The sequence below is a fragment of the Malus sylvestris genome, chromosome 14 (assembly GCF_916048215.2).
Source record: "Malus sylvestris chromosome 14, drMalSylv7.2, whole genome shotgun sequence".
Lineage (NCBI taxonomy): Eukaryota > Viridiplantae > Streptophyta > Magnoliopsida > Rosales > Rosaceae > Malus > Malus sylvestris.
The window spans coordinates 26,035,210-26,050,726 of NC_062273.1; the positions used below are offsets into that span (position 1 = coordinate 26,035,210).

General features: G+C 37.6%; 3 protein-coding genes across 3 annotated transcripts; 2 read left to right on the forward strand and 1 right to left on the reverse strand.

Annotated features, from left to right (window-relative positions):
• The first annotated feature begins 814 nt into the window (after positions 1-814).
• On the forward strand, positions 815-1,252 carry LOC126599151 (glycine-rich cell wall structural protein-like). Its single transcript, XM_050265490.1, has one exon. The coding sequence runs from the start codon at positions 815-817 to the stop codon at positions 1,250-1,252; it is 438 nt and encodes a 145-aa protein (XP_050121447.1).
• Positions 1,253-2,534: 1,282 nt separating this feature from the next.
• Positions 2,535-4,444, forward strand: LOC126598386 (AAA-ATPase At3g28580-like). The gene has a single exon (XM_050264748.1). It carries the CDS (start codon positions 2,729-2,731, stop codon positions 4,313-4,315), a length of 1,587 nt encoding a protein of 528 aa, XP_050120705.1. The 5' UTR covers positions 2,535-2,728; the 3' UTR covers positions 4,316-4,444.
• Positions 4,445-8,953: 4,509 nt separating this feature from the next.
• LOC126598379 (DDT domain-containing protein DDR4-like) lies at positions 8,954-15,274 on the reverse strand. The gene is made up of 12 exons (XM_050264739.1): positions 14,662-15,274; positions 14,446-14,556; positions 13,130-13,216; positions 12,988-13,025; positions 12,824-12,905; positions 12,220-12,326; positions 11,870-12,026; positions 11,504-11,596; positions 11,239-11,362; positions 10,671-10,713; positions 10,318-10,527; positions 8,954-10,235 (listed from the first exon to the last, which is right to left on the reverse strand). The coding sequence occupies exons 1-12, from the start codon at positions 15,064-15,066 to the stop codon at positions 9,494-9,496; spliced, it is 2,199 nt and encodes a 732-aa protein (XP_050120696.1). The 5' UTR covers positions 15,067-15,274; the 3' UTR covers positions 8,954-9,493.
• Positions 15,275-15,517: the final 243 nt, after the last annotated feature.

Sequence of the window (15,517 nt, forward strand, 5' to 3'; positions counted from 1 at the left end):
ATAGCTCGGGTAGTTTGTAAAAAATATTAGTATTTTTTATTTTATAAAATAATAAAAGATAACGTTATTTTTAATTACAAACAATAATGAAAGATTAATTAAAAGTATTCAAAAATATTGAAATGTAATGTAATGTGGGAGAATATGGTTATGTATTTATAGAAAATAAATTATAAACTTTTATATTTTTAATTAGTTTTTTTATAATTTTTAATAATTTAAATCGTGGCGTTATGATCACGTTACCCTTACGTCACATAGGCAGAGTGCTGGGCTAGGCGATTATTGCCTGACTTTTCCATCGGACTCGCCTTGGATCCAATTGCTCGAGTGGGCTAGAGTGTTTTGGGGAGGGAGAAGAGTGGATTGGATTGCCTATCCCAAAATCTAATTAGTAAAAAGATGATTTTCCACAAAAGAAAGTGTAAAGCTAAGCCAAAATAAGAAACATTAGGAAGACAAGGACCCCACAATCCTTTTCAAAAGAATTTTTTTTCTTCAGTGTGCTGGGAATATATCTTGATACACTAAGGGTCAGTTTGGGATTGATGTGCTTTTTAAAAAAACTGCTTATGTTGTGCTTTAAGAATAATCAGCTGTAAAATAAAGCTGACGAGCGTTTGGCTAATTGAATTTTAAAAGTGTTGAGAGTATAAAAAGCAGCGTAAAAGTATTTGGTAAAATTTAATGTAAAAGTGATATAATTTTATACAATAACAAATGGATATAGTAGTAGGAGTGGGGATGACGACATCAGTGGTGGTAATGATGGTGGTGGTTGCGGTGGAGGTGTAGTGGTGATGCTAATAGTGAGATGTGTTGGTTGGGATGGAGAGGTTACAATGGTGGTAAGGTGGTGGTAGCACCGGTAGTGGCGGTTGTGGTTGCGGTGGTAGTGGCGGTGGTTGCGGTTATGGTGGTAGTGCCAGTGGCGATGGCGGCAATGATTGTGGTAGTGGCGGCTGCAGAAATGATGGTGGTTATGGCAGTTGTGGTTGTGGTGGCAGTGGTGGCGGTTGCGGTAATGATGCATGTTGGTGGTGGTGACAATGGCAGCATCGATGGTGGTGACAATGGTGGCAGTGGTGGTGGCAGCAATGGTGGTGGTGGAGGTAATAATGGTGGTGACAGTGGTGGAGGTTGTGGTTATGGCGGCGATGGTGGCAAAAATGGTGGTTGTAATGGCAATGAAGGTGTAAGGTTAGTATTTGTAGTGGTAGGGGTATCGTCTACTTTTCTCATTAAAGGATAAAATGTGTGTGGAAAGCTAAATAATGTCACTTAAAAAGAATTAATGAAGGTCTACAACAATTGAATATATTTATTAAAAACTCAACTCTAATTTTTATTAAAGTAGCTTTTAAAAGCAACCTAAATACTGCTTTTAAAAGCTGCTGTCTGGAGTTCGTTGTTATTAAAATAAGTAGGATATATTAATTTTACCAAACATTTTGTTTACTATATATTATTTTTACTGAACATTTTTTTACTACTTAACTTTAAAGAGAAACAATTTTTAGTAAAAAAACAATACCAAACAGGGCCTAAGTGTCATAATGTAAATAGTTAGACCTTTTTTTCTTCAAATATCTAATTACTTGTATTGTGATACATGATGTATTGGATCATGCTTTTAATACACTGAAAAAATCTCCTTATGAAGTTATCGTTTTGTTTCATAAACAATTGATCAAAGTCGCTCCAATATTTCTAATCCCATTCGGAGACCCACTTTCTTTCGTCCGAGTGTCTTATGTGCGGGACACGTGTTCAATAATTGACTCTTTTTAGCTTGTGGATTAGTCACCTCCCATCCCATGCAGGTACTTTAATTAATTTGGTGCACACTGCACGTAGACCCACCAGTCAATCAGTGTAATCCTCAATTTTGAGATTGTTCTAATCCTCGTCTCCCCCATCTCTCTTTGCGAACTTGTTCTTTGCCAATTTGTTTACATTATTTTGCTTGCTTTCTATCATTTGTTTATACAAAAATGTTAAAAGGTTCACATTGTGACTATCTATTAAAACGTAATATTTTAAACTATTCTAATTTAAGATGGTAGCCACACAAAATTAAGACCTCTATGTACTTCCATATCATTTAAGCCTATGGGTGGCCCCACTTGTGTAAATTTGAACTTGTGTGCAAACAGGATGACATATTACTCTAACCAACTTATTTAACGTACGTAATCCGCACCTGACACATGTTGAATGAAAGAAGGAAGTGATTTTAACAAATCACTTTTTGCTTATTACACATCCCTCTTTATTTATGGCCACCAGATTAAATAAATCAAACGAAATCAATGGTTGAGATTATACTAAGGGGTGTAAGAAGTTAAAAGAAATGTGTCAAAATCACTTCTCTAAGAAAAATCTAATAGTCACATACAAATCACAATCTAACATAGTGTTTTTTACTGTAATATTAAATTAATTTTTTTTCATTCTATATATGTCAAATTATAATTGGCAAATACGTAAAAAGCCAGTAATCACGTTGTGAATGTGATTTTTTTAAAAAGGAGGTTCCTCTTAGGACTAGCTGATCTTGTTTATAAGCTCCACCATCATCTCATTATCCACCTACCCCTTTGAATTCACAGTCCCCATTCTGATCATCAACACAAAAACCATGAAAATTAAAGGTGCAGAGTTTAGCCAGTGAAACCCTAGACAGCCCCATCCCAAACCCTAAAACAAGACCTAGCAAGCTTCAGAAATGTTGCCACCAACAATGATGAGCCAGCAGATGTGGGCAACAATGGGCTCAACCCTAGCAAGCTTCATGTTCATCTGGGCAATCATCCGCCAGTACTGTCCGTACGAACTCCGCCACTTCCTGGAGCGATACTCCCACAGAGTCACCGGCTACTTCTACCCCTACATCGAAATTTCCATCCACGAGTTCACCGGCGACCGCCTCAAGCGAAGCGAGGCCTACTCCGCCGTGGAGGCCTACCTCAGCTCCAACACCTCCAAGAGCGCCAAGCGGCTCAAGGCGGAGATGGTGAAGGACAGCAGCAACCTCGTCCTCAGCATGGACGAGTACGAGAGAGCGACGGATGATTTCAGGGGGACCAAAGTCTGGTGGGTTTTGTTCAAATCCGTGTCCCCTGGCGGGAGATCTATGTCCATGGCCTATTATCCCGACCAGGAGAAACGATTTTACAAGCTGACTTTTCACAAAAAGTACCGGGACATAATCACGGTGGACTATTTAAACCATGTCGTTAATGAAGGGAAGGAGATCCGTGTAAGAAATCGTCAGAGGAAGCTGTACACAAATAGTCCGGGGTACAAATGGCCGAGCTACAAGCAGACGATGTGGAGCCACATTGTGTTCGAGCACCCAGCAACGTTTGAGACAATGGCGTTGGATCCGGAGAAGAAGAAGGAGATCATCGAAGATCTGGTGACCTTCAGCAAAAGCAAGGACTTTTATGCAAGGATTGGGAAAGCTTGGAAGAGGGGTTACTTGCTGTACGGTCCTCCGGGGACCGGGAAGTCCACGATGATAGCCGCGATGGCGAATCTGTTGGGGTACGATATTTATGACTTGGAGCTCACCGCGGTGAAGGACAATACGGAGCTGAGGAAGCTTTTGATTGAGACGACGAGTAAGAGTATTATTGTGATCGAGGACATAGACTGTTCGCTTGATTTGACAGGGCAGATGAAGAAGAGAGGGGCGGCGGAGAAGGGTTTTCTGGAGGAGGAGGTGAAAGGTGGAGGAGCCTGGAAGGAGCGGATTAAGGAGCCGAAAGAGGAAGTGTACGGCGGCAGCAGCAAGGTGACGCTTTCGGGGCTGTTGAACTTCATTGATGGGTTATGGTCTGCTTGCGGAGGTGAGAGGCTGGTTGTTTTTACTACTAATTATGTTGAGAAGCTTGATCCGGCATTGATTCGGAGGGGTAGAATGGACAAACACATTGCCCTTTCTTACTGTACTTTTGATGGGTTTAGGGTTTTGGCCAAGAATTACTTGAGGATTGAGAGGCATGAGACGTTTGATGAGATAGAAAAGCTGATGGGAGTGACGAAAATGACCCCGGCCGACGTTGCTGAGAATCTTATGCCAAAGTCACCAAATGATGATCCGGAGAAATGTCTTTCGAATTTTATCCAAGCTCTTGAGGAAGTGAAGGGGGAAGCTGCAAAGAAAAAATATGAGGAGATCAAGGAGATTGATACAAGCAAGGAGGAGGAGGTGGCGGTCGAGGAGGAGGAGGGAGGAGGAAACAAAGAGGTTGAAGGTAAGAGAGATTTGGTTGCCAATATAATTAGGGCAGCTAGGGCAAGTGAGTGATTATTTGGGGTTTTTGAGTTTGATGATGTCAATTAAGATTACCAATCTCATTATTTGGATAAAAAAAGTTGAGAGTTCAAGCAAAATGATTCTAATTAGAGTTGATCTAATCCAAAGCCTTTTCGCTTACTTTTTCATTTGGTTGATCTAATCCAGACACCCTTTGTTGTTAATTTCTATTATTTGATCTTCTTCGAATCATTCGATCTGACGACCAGAAATTGAGAAGAGTGTGTAAAAAGTAAAAATTGATGTGCGGGTAGCACCACCCAAAATTTATAAGAATGCTTTAACACGTTTTGACTCTCATTGGTATGAATTTTTAATTATAAGTATACACATGTAGCAAACATGGGTACCAATATATCGATTCTCACTCGAACGTGTGATTCAAATTTATAGTCTATTATCTTTGAAGATGCATACTTTACTAAAATGGTGGTTATAAAACTTAGTCTTTTGAGGTTATACGGTTGCGATGGGCTACCATCACTTCTAGCATTTTGTCACTATATATTCATACTTCAATAAGGAAAAACAAATAGTTGGATCAAATAGTTGGAAAAACAAATAGTTGGATCAAAGATTAAATTATTAAATATTCGAAGGGAAGGATCATAGTTAATTAAATCAAGCAAAAAGATGGTAACTAGAGTTGATCTAATCCAAAACTTTTGCTCACTTTTAATTTGGGTGATATAATAATAAGTAAAGTTGTTTTTGTTAACAATAACAAGTACATAAAGTTTTGTAGGAGTGCTCTAACACATTTTGACTCCCATTGGTACGACATAAAAATATATTTTTCCTTTACGTTCAACCAAAATATGTGGAGGACACTCCAAAACACTCCCTCTCTCCATAAAAAAGCTTTGGTCGTACCCAGTGTACAAGGCTTCCGTTTTACACAGGGTCTGGGAGTACCGCTCCAAAATTACCTTTGCCGGTTTGAGAGTTGTGAGTACTGAGCATGCTTTCTCGACGTTTATCGTCGTTTTTCCGGGCGTCTTTCGACGTCTCTCCTGTTCTTATGCCTTCCATCCTTCTCCTCTTACCTTGGTGTGGAATTGGACCTCCCACTGTTTGTCTTGAGCCGTTGTGAGACTTTGTAGGTTTTAAGTTTAATGAATTTCAGCTTTTCGACCAAACATAGAGACGATACACAAAGCTAATGAGACACTACCAAATAGAAGACTTTAAAAAGGCATGATGGATGGAACAGTGAAGGAACAAAAGACCACGTGATGAGTGATGTGGAGTTTCCATGGATTGGTTGCTTGATGATCGTTTTGGATTTTCTTGTTTCACCGGGCGAACGAGAGTGAACCCAAAACTCATCCATTTCGAAAGAAACTAAGCCACTTTATGCAGTGGCCACACAATTACACCACTTTTCTCTCACAAAAGTGATCCGATCCGATCCAATCTATACTATACTCTAACTCTGTCACCGTAGAACAACTTATACAGTACAAATACATTATTAATATTACGCATTTTCGTTGTATTATTAACACATGATGCTACAATTACGACCGAGATGTACATGTACTAGTACAAGTCGTTTTCCAATCTCACTAACTCGCTGACTTGCTGAGTTGTGATACAACAGTTTAGACCAATTCATCAGATAAAACCCAAAAAAGTACCACAAAAAAATCAGATGGTTTAAAGCAATCGAAGCCCACCACGGCCCTATGCCAACCAGAATCCAGGAAAACTTCTTTTGTTGTTTTTCGGAGTGAAATTTTTCAAAGCATCTAGGATTCAAGCGAGTACTTCACTTATTATAAAATAAATGGAGGGATACAAAAAAAATATGTTATTTTCTTCATTTGTATTGTAACTGAAAAAAACTCTCGTTAAATAGTGGTGGGTAGGGATGATTTTTGTTCGGATCAAATCGGAAACAAGCATTCCAATACCAATCCAAAAAAGTTACGAAATCAAATATTAGTTCCAATTTTGGAGTTTTAGATTATCGAAAATTTCGGAATCAGTTTTAGGTCAGAGTTTTGGAAACATAATTCTTATATTTTGCCAGACTTTGAAATTTCAAACTTTTGTAATGGCATTCAATATTTTTTTCTCAATTTTTTGCAATATTTGTAAGCATTTATGTGTATATGACATAAAATCATATTACACAAGATAAAATAGTACGTATGATTATACTCTTTATTTATAATATATAATAGTATGATTAAATATACAAAATTCAAATAAGAAACATGCTAAAATAAGAATTGTATGGGTTTTATTTACAGTACTACATTTGAGGCCGAGCCTGATAGCATAGACTTGTAACTAAATAGGACATTAAAGTGATTAATTGGTGATAGTGCCTAAGTCCAAGTGAAGTATGATGTTTGAAATCTGTTTATCACCATATGTTGGTGAGATCACTCTAAGCATGCCATAAGCTATTCATGTTAGTATGGCGCCCCCCTCACTACGAGCGGGTAGCAAACAAAAAAAAAGTACTAAGTTCGAGAAATTAAAGATCAAAATTTCAGAATTTTGAATCAGTAGGTACATGTCAATCGCCATCCAAAATTTCAAAAATATTCGAACTCAAAATGGAAATGGATTGAAATATCCAATCCAGCTTGCACCGTAGTGGTGGGTATCGGGCATAGGACAACTTTTACATGAAAATAGTAAGCTTAATTTTTTAATGTGTGACATGATGAATCTTTTCTTTTCCATCATAGGACATAATATTAAAGGCATTATGAAGAATGAGCTGGCTTTTGGCTTGGCTCTCCTCCTTGAACATTATTTATTCAAACTTTCTTATGATGTTTCAATTCTCTTGTCATTTTCTTCCAATAATGAATTATAGATCTCGTGTGTTTGGGAAAAGATTGATGCTTAGACAAAGACATTTCCTGGTAGCGCAGGGTTATTAACACACATCTTTTTACTTCCTGCATCCTTATATTAATTTTCATTTATTAATTTTCTTCAATTTATTTGATTCGACAATTGAAAATTAAAAGACGTGTGTGAGAAATAAAAATAAATATGCGAATAGCAGTACCCAAATGCCCAGTAACTTTTTAGTTCAATAGTATTTTAAAAAATTAGAATAGTTAGAATATTGACTTGTTGAAAAAGAAAGAAGCGTTTCCTTTGTTATATCCAAACATTAGACCTTATGGTGATAACTTCTCTACCCTCACTATTTGGATCCCTAAACTACTCGTGCTAAGATGAGTATACATTTAAGATTTATTTGAAAGTGTTTTTGAAATGATTGAAAGCGTTTTTAGATAAAATGTTTTTGAGTTTTAAGAGCATCTCCAAAAGAGATGTCAAAAAATAAATGTCAAATGTTAATTTGATGGCTGATGTGGCAATGTTAGATTTTCTTTTTTTTCAACCGATATGGTTTTTTGTTATAAATGATATTTGTAGGACCTATTTTAAAAAGAAATCAATTTAAATACATTTTTCAAGATCTATAATTGGTACATTAATAGGACCCACATAATAAAATAATTAAAAAAATTTTTGATATCACCTTTTATTATATGTCAAATTTGACATATGAAAACTCATATGTCAATTCACATAGGATTGACATATCGGTTGGAGCTCACTCCTACCTTCAAATTTGATTACATGGAATTCCACTTAGAATTTGACATCTCCTTTGGAGATGGTCTAAAAGCACTAAAAGCGCTTCCTACAAGAAGCACCAGTTATGTGCTTTTTATACAAAATACTTCAAGTAATTTTCCAAGATTCACTTGTATATTTTTGTACCACAATTGTATATCACCTTAGGTGGCATCTGATGTGGACAGTCACATCATTTAAATTAATTAGCATTAATTTCAAAATGTTAATCAATAATTAATAAAAAGATTGTTAATTAAATGATGATTGTGGTATACGAGGAGTCTCCTTCTTTCTTCTAAGATTATTTAAGTGTTTTAATTAATAAAAAGATTGAAATTAAATGATGTAGCTTGTTCAACTCATCTGCCACCTAAGATGGTAAAAAAATGTAATATAAAATTATGGTAAGAATTGCATTACTTCTTTACTAATGATTGGTTTCAAAAACAGTTTCACAAAAAACACTTTTAACCATTTTAAAAACAGTTCCAAATGAACCCTAAATAAGTGAGTAAACTGCCAAAATCCACCTTAAACTTGTCCCCGACTTTCGATTTTCCCTCTCTCTGAAAAACTAATTCTTTTAACCAATTTCCCTTAATATTGTCCACATTTCATCCAATATAAAGTTATGTACAGAACATGTGAATGCCTTCATTTAACAAAAAATTGGATTAAACATGAAGAAAATAAACAATAGGAAGAAAATGGCTAAAAAATTTAGTTTGAGTTCTTAATTTTCTTAAAAAAAAAAGATTAAGGGTGAAAATCGAAAGTTGATAACAAGTTGAGTACAATACGTAGAAGAATCATATAAAAACTAATGTTCACATTTCAAATATGCCACACGAATGCTGGCATTTCAGAGCAGAGCTTTTCGTGCTCCACTCATAAACTCCAGACTCCGGTGCAGGAGCGCCGGCGTGCATAACGCACTCCCGGACTCCGAGATAGTCACCGTGCTTTCGGTGACTTGAAACTGTGCCGAGAAAGAGCCAAGAAATCTAAAAGTTCTGGTAAAATGAAATGACAAATAAGAAATAAGCCAATCTGAATACAAGATAAGAGCAGTTACCTTCTAAGGGAGGGAGGATGGTTCCATTACAACACAGCCAACCCTAATATGCTCTCGGACTTGTACGGGAGACCACCATATCGGCCGATACACGAGCACGAGAGATAATAATAATACTATACTACAAAAGATTTCGACTTTTTAACATCTAAGGCCAAATCTTTCAGTTACAATATTAGCTGAGGGTTATTGTACATTGATCGGATGAACTAAGCAACTCCCAAACAAGTTCCATTCACCGGTCCTAGCTCCATAGGTTTCTTTCGACGTTGACATACTAAAAAAAATGACTATCTAATCTACATACCTCTCCGCCTCATGTCGCTACCCTGTTGCTGCGTAAATACACCTAGGAGAACTCTGGCCGCAACTTTCTCCATGGGAATAACGCACAAAATTTATAAATTTTACAATCGTACACCTCGGCTTCCTTGCAAATCACACCTGTGCTATCCAGCAGGGGAGGAAGCCTCCAATCACAAATCATCCGCATCATCTTTCATTATTGAGTTTGGACCGTCGTCAAAACCTGAACCAGGGGCTAGCTCATTTAGGTCGAGGAAACGTCTTTTCTGTACACCTTCGACTTCATCTTCCCCTGGGCTATTTGGTTTTTCAGGTGGCTGGTTTTGCTCTTTCTCAACTGTTGTCTCAGGGTAATTTTCAACTGCCTGACCAACTTTCATTTCTTGGTCCTCAATATTACCATCTGAATCATGACTTTCCATTGAATAATCCCCGTTTTCACTGGCATCATAATGTCCATCCGATGCATTTGATTTCTCAGGTTTCATAGGCTCCGGTTCCGATTCTGAGAACTCATATTGTCGATAATCAATACGATTTCTGGTGGCCCTCTTACTGCGTCTCAAACCGGACTGGAGCTCATCAACAGACCTCAATTTAGCTTCCCTCCTAGTACGGCCTGGCAACTTTTTAAATTTTCGGGGTTCATCACTATCCTCACTGGCACTCGCGGAATCTTCCATTTCCTCTTCTTCCTCTTCTTCAGCATTTTCTTCCTCAAAATGATACTCCTCATCTCCTTCAGAGCTACTAGAAAACTTTCTTCTCTCTTTACGTTTCTTCAAGTATTCCTCATCATATACAGCCTCACCAACTATATCATCATCACTGTCAAAGTCTGCATCATTATCTGAAACTGCTTCAACAAAGTCTTTCGCAGAATACCGTTGGGGCCTCTGTCTTCGCCGATTGCTACATGTAATAAGTAAAAATCAATATATAAAAAAGTTCAAGGATTTAAAGAATACTGAAGACAAAGAAGAAACTTGCTCACCTTCGATCCAATTGTTCAGACTTGTTATCTTCTTCGCCATCATCATCATCATCATCATCATCATCATAATCAGGTGATTTAGGCGATGCAGCACTAAATCCTACATGTTCATAGGAATTTGTAGTAGCACTCCATTTACCATTACTAGAAGCTTCAGGTCTCCCAACTAGCTCTCGTTTCTGTAAAGGGTCTGGAGATGGCTGCTTCTTTCTGACACAGAAGAACAATAAAAATAAGTCAAAAGTCCTATATATTGGTATTAAAAGAAGTGTGTGTGTGTGTGTGTGAGAGAGAGAGAGAGAGAGAGAGAGAGAGAGAGAGAGAGAGAGAGAGGGAGAGTATGAAACCCATACTTGGTTACTTTGATTGCCTCATTGATGGACCGGTCATAATCATCTGCAAAATTATTTGACAAAACAATCAGATTCCATATACCCATTGACACATGGGAATAACAGTAAGTATAAACATCCTGCCCTGATGTGGCCATCCTCGAATTCCCAGAGTTGCTATTAAAATCTAGAGCATTCAGGTAAAACTCAGATATAAAAGTCATGGGATATTTCTCAAGAGTAAGCCAGAGATATTGCTCAAGAGTAACCACGGGATATTGCTCAAGCAATCAATTAGGAATTTGTATCACTAGACCACATTTGATAATACGTTAATCTGATCAGTTGATCTCAATCCATCACCAGTAATCCAGAAATACAACCACATAAGCCGGTGCCTCACCAACAGCCACATTTCTCTAATTATTATTTTAAACAATAACCGGGGTCAAGTTGTTCAATATGCAACAGAATGACACCCAAGATCTCAATGGTTAAATCCTCTATTATGGTTAGTAGAAGATTGGCTTTTAAGCAGAGCAACTGTTATTGGGAAAACGAAAACAAAGGTAGAAGTTTGTTTCCTTACCAAAAGTGTAGGTTACAGGTTTTCTGTCACGAAGAGAGCGCCCTGGACCAAGCCCATCTACAGTCAAAAAATTATCAAGGAGGAGAGCTTGTCTGTGTTGCTTCTTCATCTGCCTCTCTTTCCTCTGTGCAAGTAGAATTGTAAAAATAGTATATGAGATACAATTTTTGCTACAGAATCTCTATTTGAAAAATTATTCTTCATCCACGAAAAAGACATAAACCTACGAAGGTTGAAAGGTGGGTCAACTATCACTGTTGCATACCTTGTGAACCTTCTCAATCTCTGCAAGCATGTCTCCTTTCAACTTCTTCCCTAGAGAAGCCTCCGTTCTATTCTTACTCGAGAAAAGTTTCTCCTGCGACAGTAGATGCTTTTAGATTTGGAGCAGCAACAAATTCATCCAAAGTATTAACAACACTTTTCTTGAATAAGTTATCTCCCATATACAAGATAGAATCTGATAAATCTAATGCTGTTTCCTCAACATTATTGGTTTCAGAGGCCCCAGATCCCAGAAATACTTGAATATACAAACCAAGTCAAAAGTTCAACCCTAAAAGTGTGCAAGGAAATATTAATACAGGGCACAAAAGCACATACAGATGGGCTGAGAAATTTAGTATCTTACAGAAACATCTTGGAATTCATCGAAATTGGTTGCTACTGTTTCCCACTGATATGACGCACTAGGAAGGACATGGGAACCTTTTCCTTTTACTTTCTTCATATCAACCTTCCTGATCTCCCGATATAACCGATAACCAATTATTGGATCATCTTCATACCTGCAGCAACCACAAACACCCAGTAAATAAACACTCAAACACAACAGTTCAATTTACATTTTACACAAAAACCCTCCAAAAAGAGAGTTGTACTATATCTCTGCAACAGTGGAAAGGATACTTGATGAACATTTCATACGAACCAAACAAAGGTAAACTAATATGGATATGATAAGAAACTTCATTATATTACCAGTAAGATATTCCTTGTGAATCACCTCCAACACGTTCTTTGCGAAATGCTGAATGCTGAACTCCATGCTTCAGTGAGTTGTCAATATAGTTCCGAATATCTTCTTGCTGCAATACATCACTCAGATTTAATCCTTCTCATAAAGTAACAGAAGCATAGAAACATGATCCAGGAAGTAGGTAATACCAAATCAATTTTCTAGTTAAAAAAACATGATTTCCTTGTCATAATTCTAAGATTCAATTCTGATAAAAAAAAACTCTCAAGAATATTAAAAAAAAAATACCATGTCAATGTAGAAACGGAACTATCATCTCAGTTTTCAGCTCATGTGAAGTCTTTGGTATTATTTAAGGACTTGATAGGGAATCTCCTGTTATCACCTATTAGAGGGGGCATCCTGCTCTGAAGCATGCATTGGATCACCAATAGATTTTTCATTTCAATTTTAAAGTAGTGGTTCTATATTAAGAGTTTGGACGTACAAACTATCATCTTGCTTGGGCATTTGACCAAAAGGTTACTAAAAAATATTCAACGGATTCTACATTAACTTTTACAGAAAATCAGTAACAAGTTTAAATCTTATCAACAATAACAATACCTCAACGCGGATATCACAAAGTGCTTTCAAGATGACCACACGGACCCCAGGCTCAAGTGTTTTATATGCCTCAATCTCCGCCCTATCAAATTAGCATGATGTGACATTTTTATAAATGAAAAAGATTCATATGTAAGAATAGACAAATAAACATGACTGCTCACCCATGTGAAGCAACAATGGGTAGATCCCCCTCTGCAACCTGCAATTAGATATCCAAATTAATTAATATGATTCCGCAGAAATACAAAACAAATTGGCACCAGCCAAAATATTGCCAAAAACTAGTTATACGAGTACAGTTACCCAATGCCACCAGTCTCTCAACTTTCTGCATAAAACAGTGACCCAAGTATCACGTGTAAGTGCCATTCGCGTAATTGGAGGAATTGCCTGTAGAATAAACCAATTAAAATTCAGGGGCAAGCCAGTAGCAGTTGCATTGACAAACTATCAACAAAACATTAATTTTCCAGCAGCATCAGCATTCCACGGGTTATATAAGATTAAATTACAAGGAGACATTTTCTACTCCATCAGCAACAATATGACTTAAAGCATCCACATTTATGCAGTACAATGGAAAAACTTAAAATTCCAGACTTATTACGATTTTGAAACCCGAAAATTACCAAATAAATAGATTAAAGAACAAAAAATATCATCTGGCCAAGAGATCCTTCCCTTTCCAGAGTATTGACATATTCTGAAAAGTTCAATTAAATCGTGAACAATAAGTAGACAATGAGTAATATATAATCAATAAACTTGTAACCATGACTACGATCCTCTACCACAATAGAAATAGCAGTAACTATGCGCTAGTGTGAATAAGTAATGAAGTTAACGTATACAGAGAAAAACAGATGAGAGAATTGAGGAAGGCCTGAGTAACAAAGAATTAATAGCAAAGATGGTCTTTGATTTTTTTTTTTTTTTTTTGGGGGGGGAAGAAAGAGGATCCACATAATCAACTCTACCCATTGGGGTAATGGTTTTGATTAACTTAAAGCAAACTTGTCTAACCACATTAGTTGGCAAAGGATTGACTACAACATTAGTCCTCGCATAGGACATGTCTTCTGCAGAAATTTAGACAAGACTCAAACAAAAATTATGCCTCAGCAGCCAATAAAAGACTAAAAGTTTAATCATTCGAGATTATATGACATGATACATGTCACTTGCATTAATATTTTCACAGAATATTTAACAACAGCCTGAGCTTTAAAGAGTTGTTTGAAATGACAGGACTCGAGTGTTAAGGTGTTTCATGAATTGAGGTTGCTGTTAACAATTAGAAAACCGCCCCTTCGGGTACATCCAATAACAGTTGGAAGATCCATAAAACAATTTTAATAGCAGAAATAATCACCTCCTAGAAAGCAGCTGACTTCATTCCTACCTACATTTTAAAGGGAACCTAAAGCTTATGTACAGACGAAGTTTTCCACTAAGAAACAAGCTATGAAAACTCTAAATGGGACTGCTAAGCGAATTTAACTTTCCGAAGAAATGCTTCCGAACTTTAAGCAATAAAAACTAAAAATTTACAAGCTTTATACTAAATATGAACTAATGAAAACTAACAATGCACAAAGTTACAAGCTTTTTCGACCAACCTTCAACAATGGAATGTGAATGTCACTCAAAGTATCGTTGGGTGTGATCAAAGCCGTCTCCAACTCCTCTGCCGAGAACTCAGCCGAAATATTCAACAGCGGCCGAAAAGCCTGAAAAACACACAACAAAACGAAAAACACATAAGCCCTCAAACACCATGAAACCAACCACAAAACCCTAAAACGGAAAAAAAATCGAAGCTTTCGAGAGCTCACGTGCAAGAAATTGAGTAGGGAAGCCAATTCCCACATGGAGCGGAGGGTCCAGCGCGGCAATTGCGAGGGAGGGGGAGGTCCCACCAGCGGCGTCACAATCTTGCTGGCGCTGCTGCATTGAGGCGACGACGACTCGTCGTCTCTCTGCTGCTGCTGTTCCTTTTTGTTGACGGCTCGCCGTTTCTCGGCGGGTTGGTTCTGCTGCTGCTGGAACTGCTGCTGTATCCGAGCGGCGGCGCGTATGGTGCAGGCGCGGGAGGGGCGGTTGCTCCTGGACAGGGGAGGCGTGGGGGCCGGGGCTGATGTCGCTTTTTCGTTCTGAGGGGGTTGTTCTTGCTGTAGGGGCTCCGGCGAGGATCGGACGGCCACGGCTGGGATCGGAGGAAGGGAAGATTCCAGAGACATGGTTTTGGGGAGATCGAAGAAAGAAAGTGGGTTTAGGATGAGATTACATGTAGAGGATCAGCAACATTGGGGGTTAGGGTTTGTGGGTTAATTTCGTCTTTGGTTTTTTAGAGTGAGAAACACAGAGGAGAGAGAAAGGGAGGAGAGAGGAGAAGAAGGGCATGGAGGAGGAGAAGGGACCAAAAGCTCCAAACCACCATTCACATACCACTCAGGGGTTTATTATTTTCTTGTTAATATTGGTATTATTATTAATTTTGGGAAAATTGGTTAATTAATTCATGTAAATATTTGTGCTTAGGATATTAGGGCTGCAGTGGAGATATAAGAGATTATATAAAAAGATTAAAATTACACAAATTTAATTTAATTTAAGATTTTAGAAATAAATATGAATCAGGTCAGTTGAAGGCAGATAATATATTCGTCTTTTTACACTCTTGTTTAATTT

Bases quoted from the DNA above. Each gene is read 5' to 3' on its own strand.
- LOC126598379 (XM_050264739.1), bottom strand. From the start codon at position 15,066: ATGTCTCTGGAATCTTCCCTTCCTCCGATCCCAGCCGTGGCCGTCCGA. The intron at 12,327-12,823 runs GTATTGTTATTG...GATGTATTGCAG, and splicing joins TTTGTGATATCCGCGTTGAG to CAAGAAGATATTCGGAACTA. The intron at 12,027-12,219 runs GTAATATAATGA...TGGTTGCTGCAG, and splicing joins TCACAAGGAATATCTTACTG to GTATGAAGATGATCCAATAA.
- LOC126599151 (XM_050265490.1), top strand. From the start codon at position 815: ATGTGTTGGTTGGGATGGAGAGGTTACAATGGTGGTAAGGTGGTGGTA.
- LOC126598386 (XM_050264748.1), top strand. From the start codon at position 2,729: ATGTTGCCACCAACAATGATGAGCCAGCAGATGTGGGCAACAATGGGC.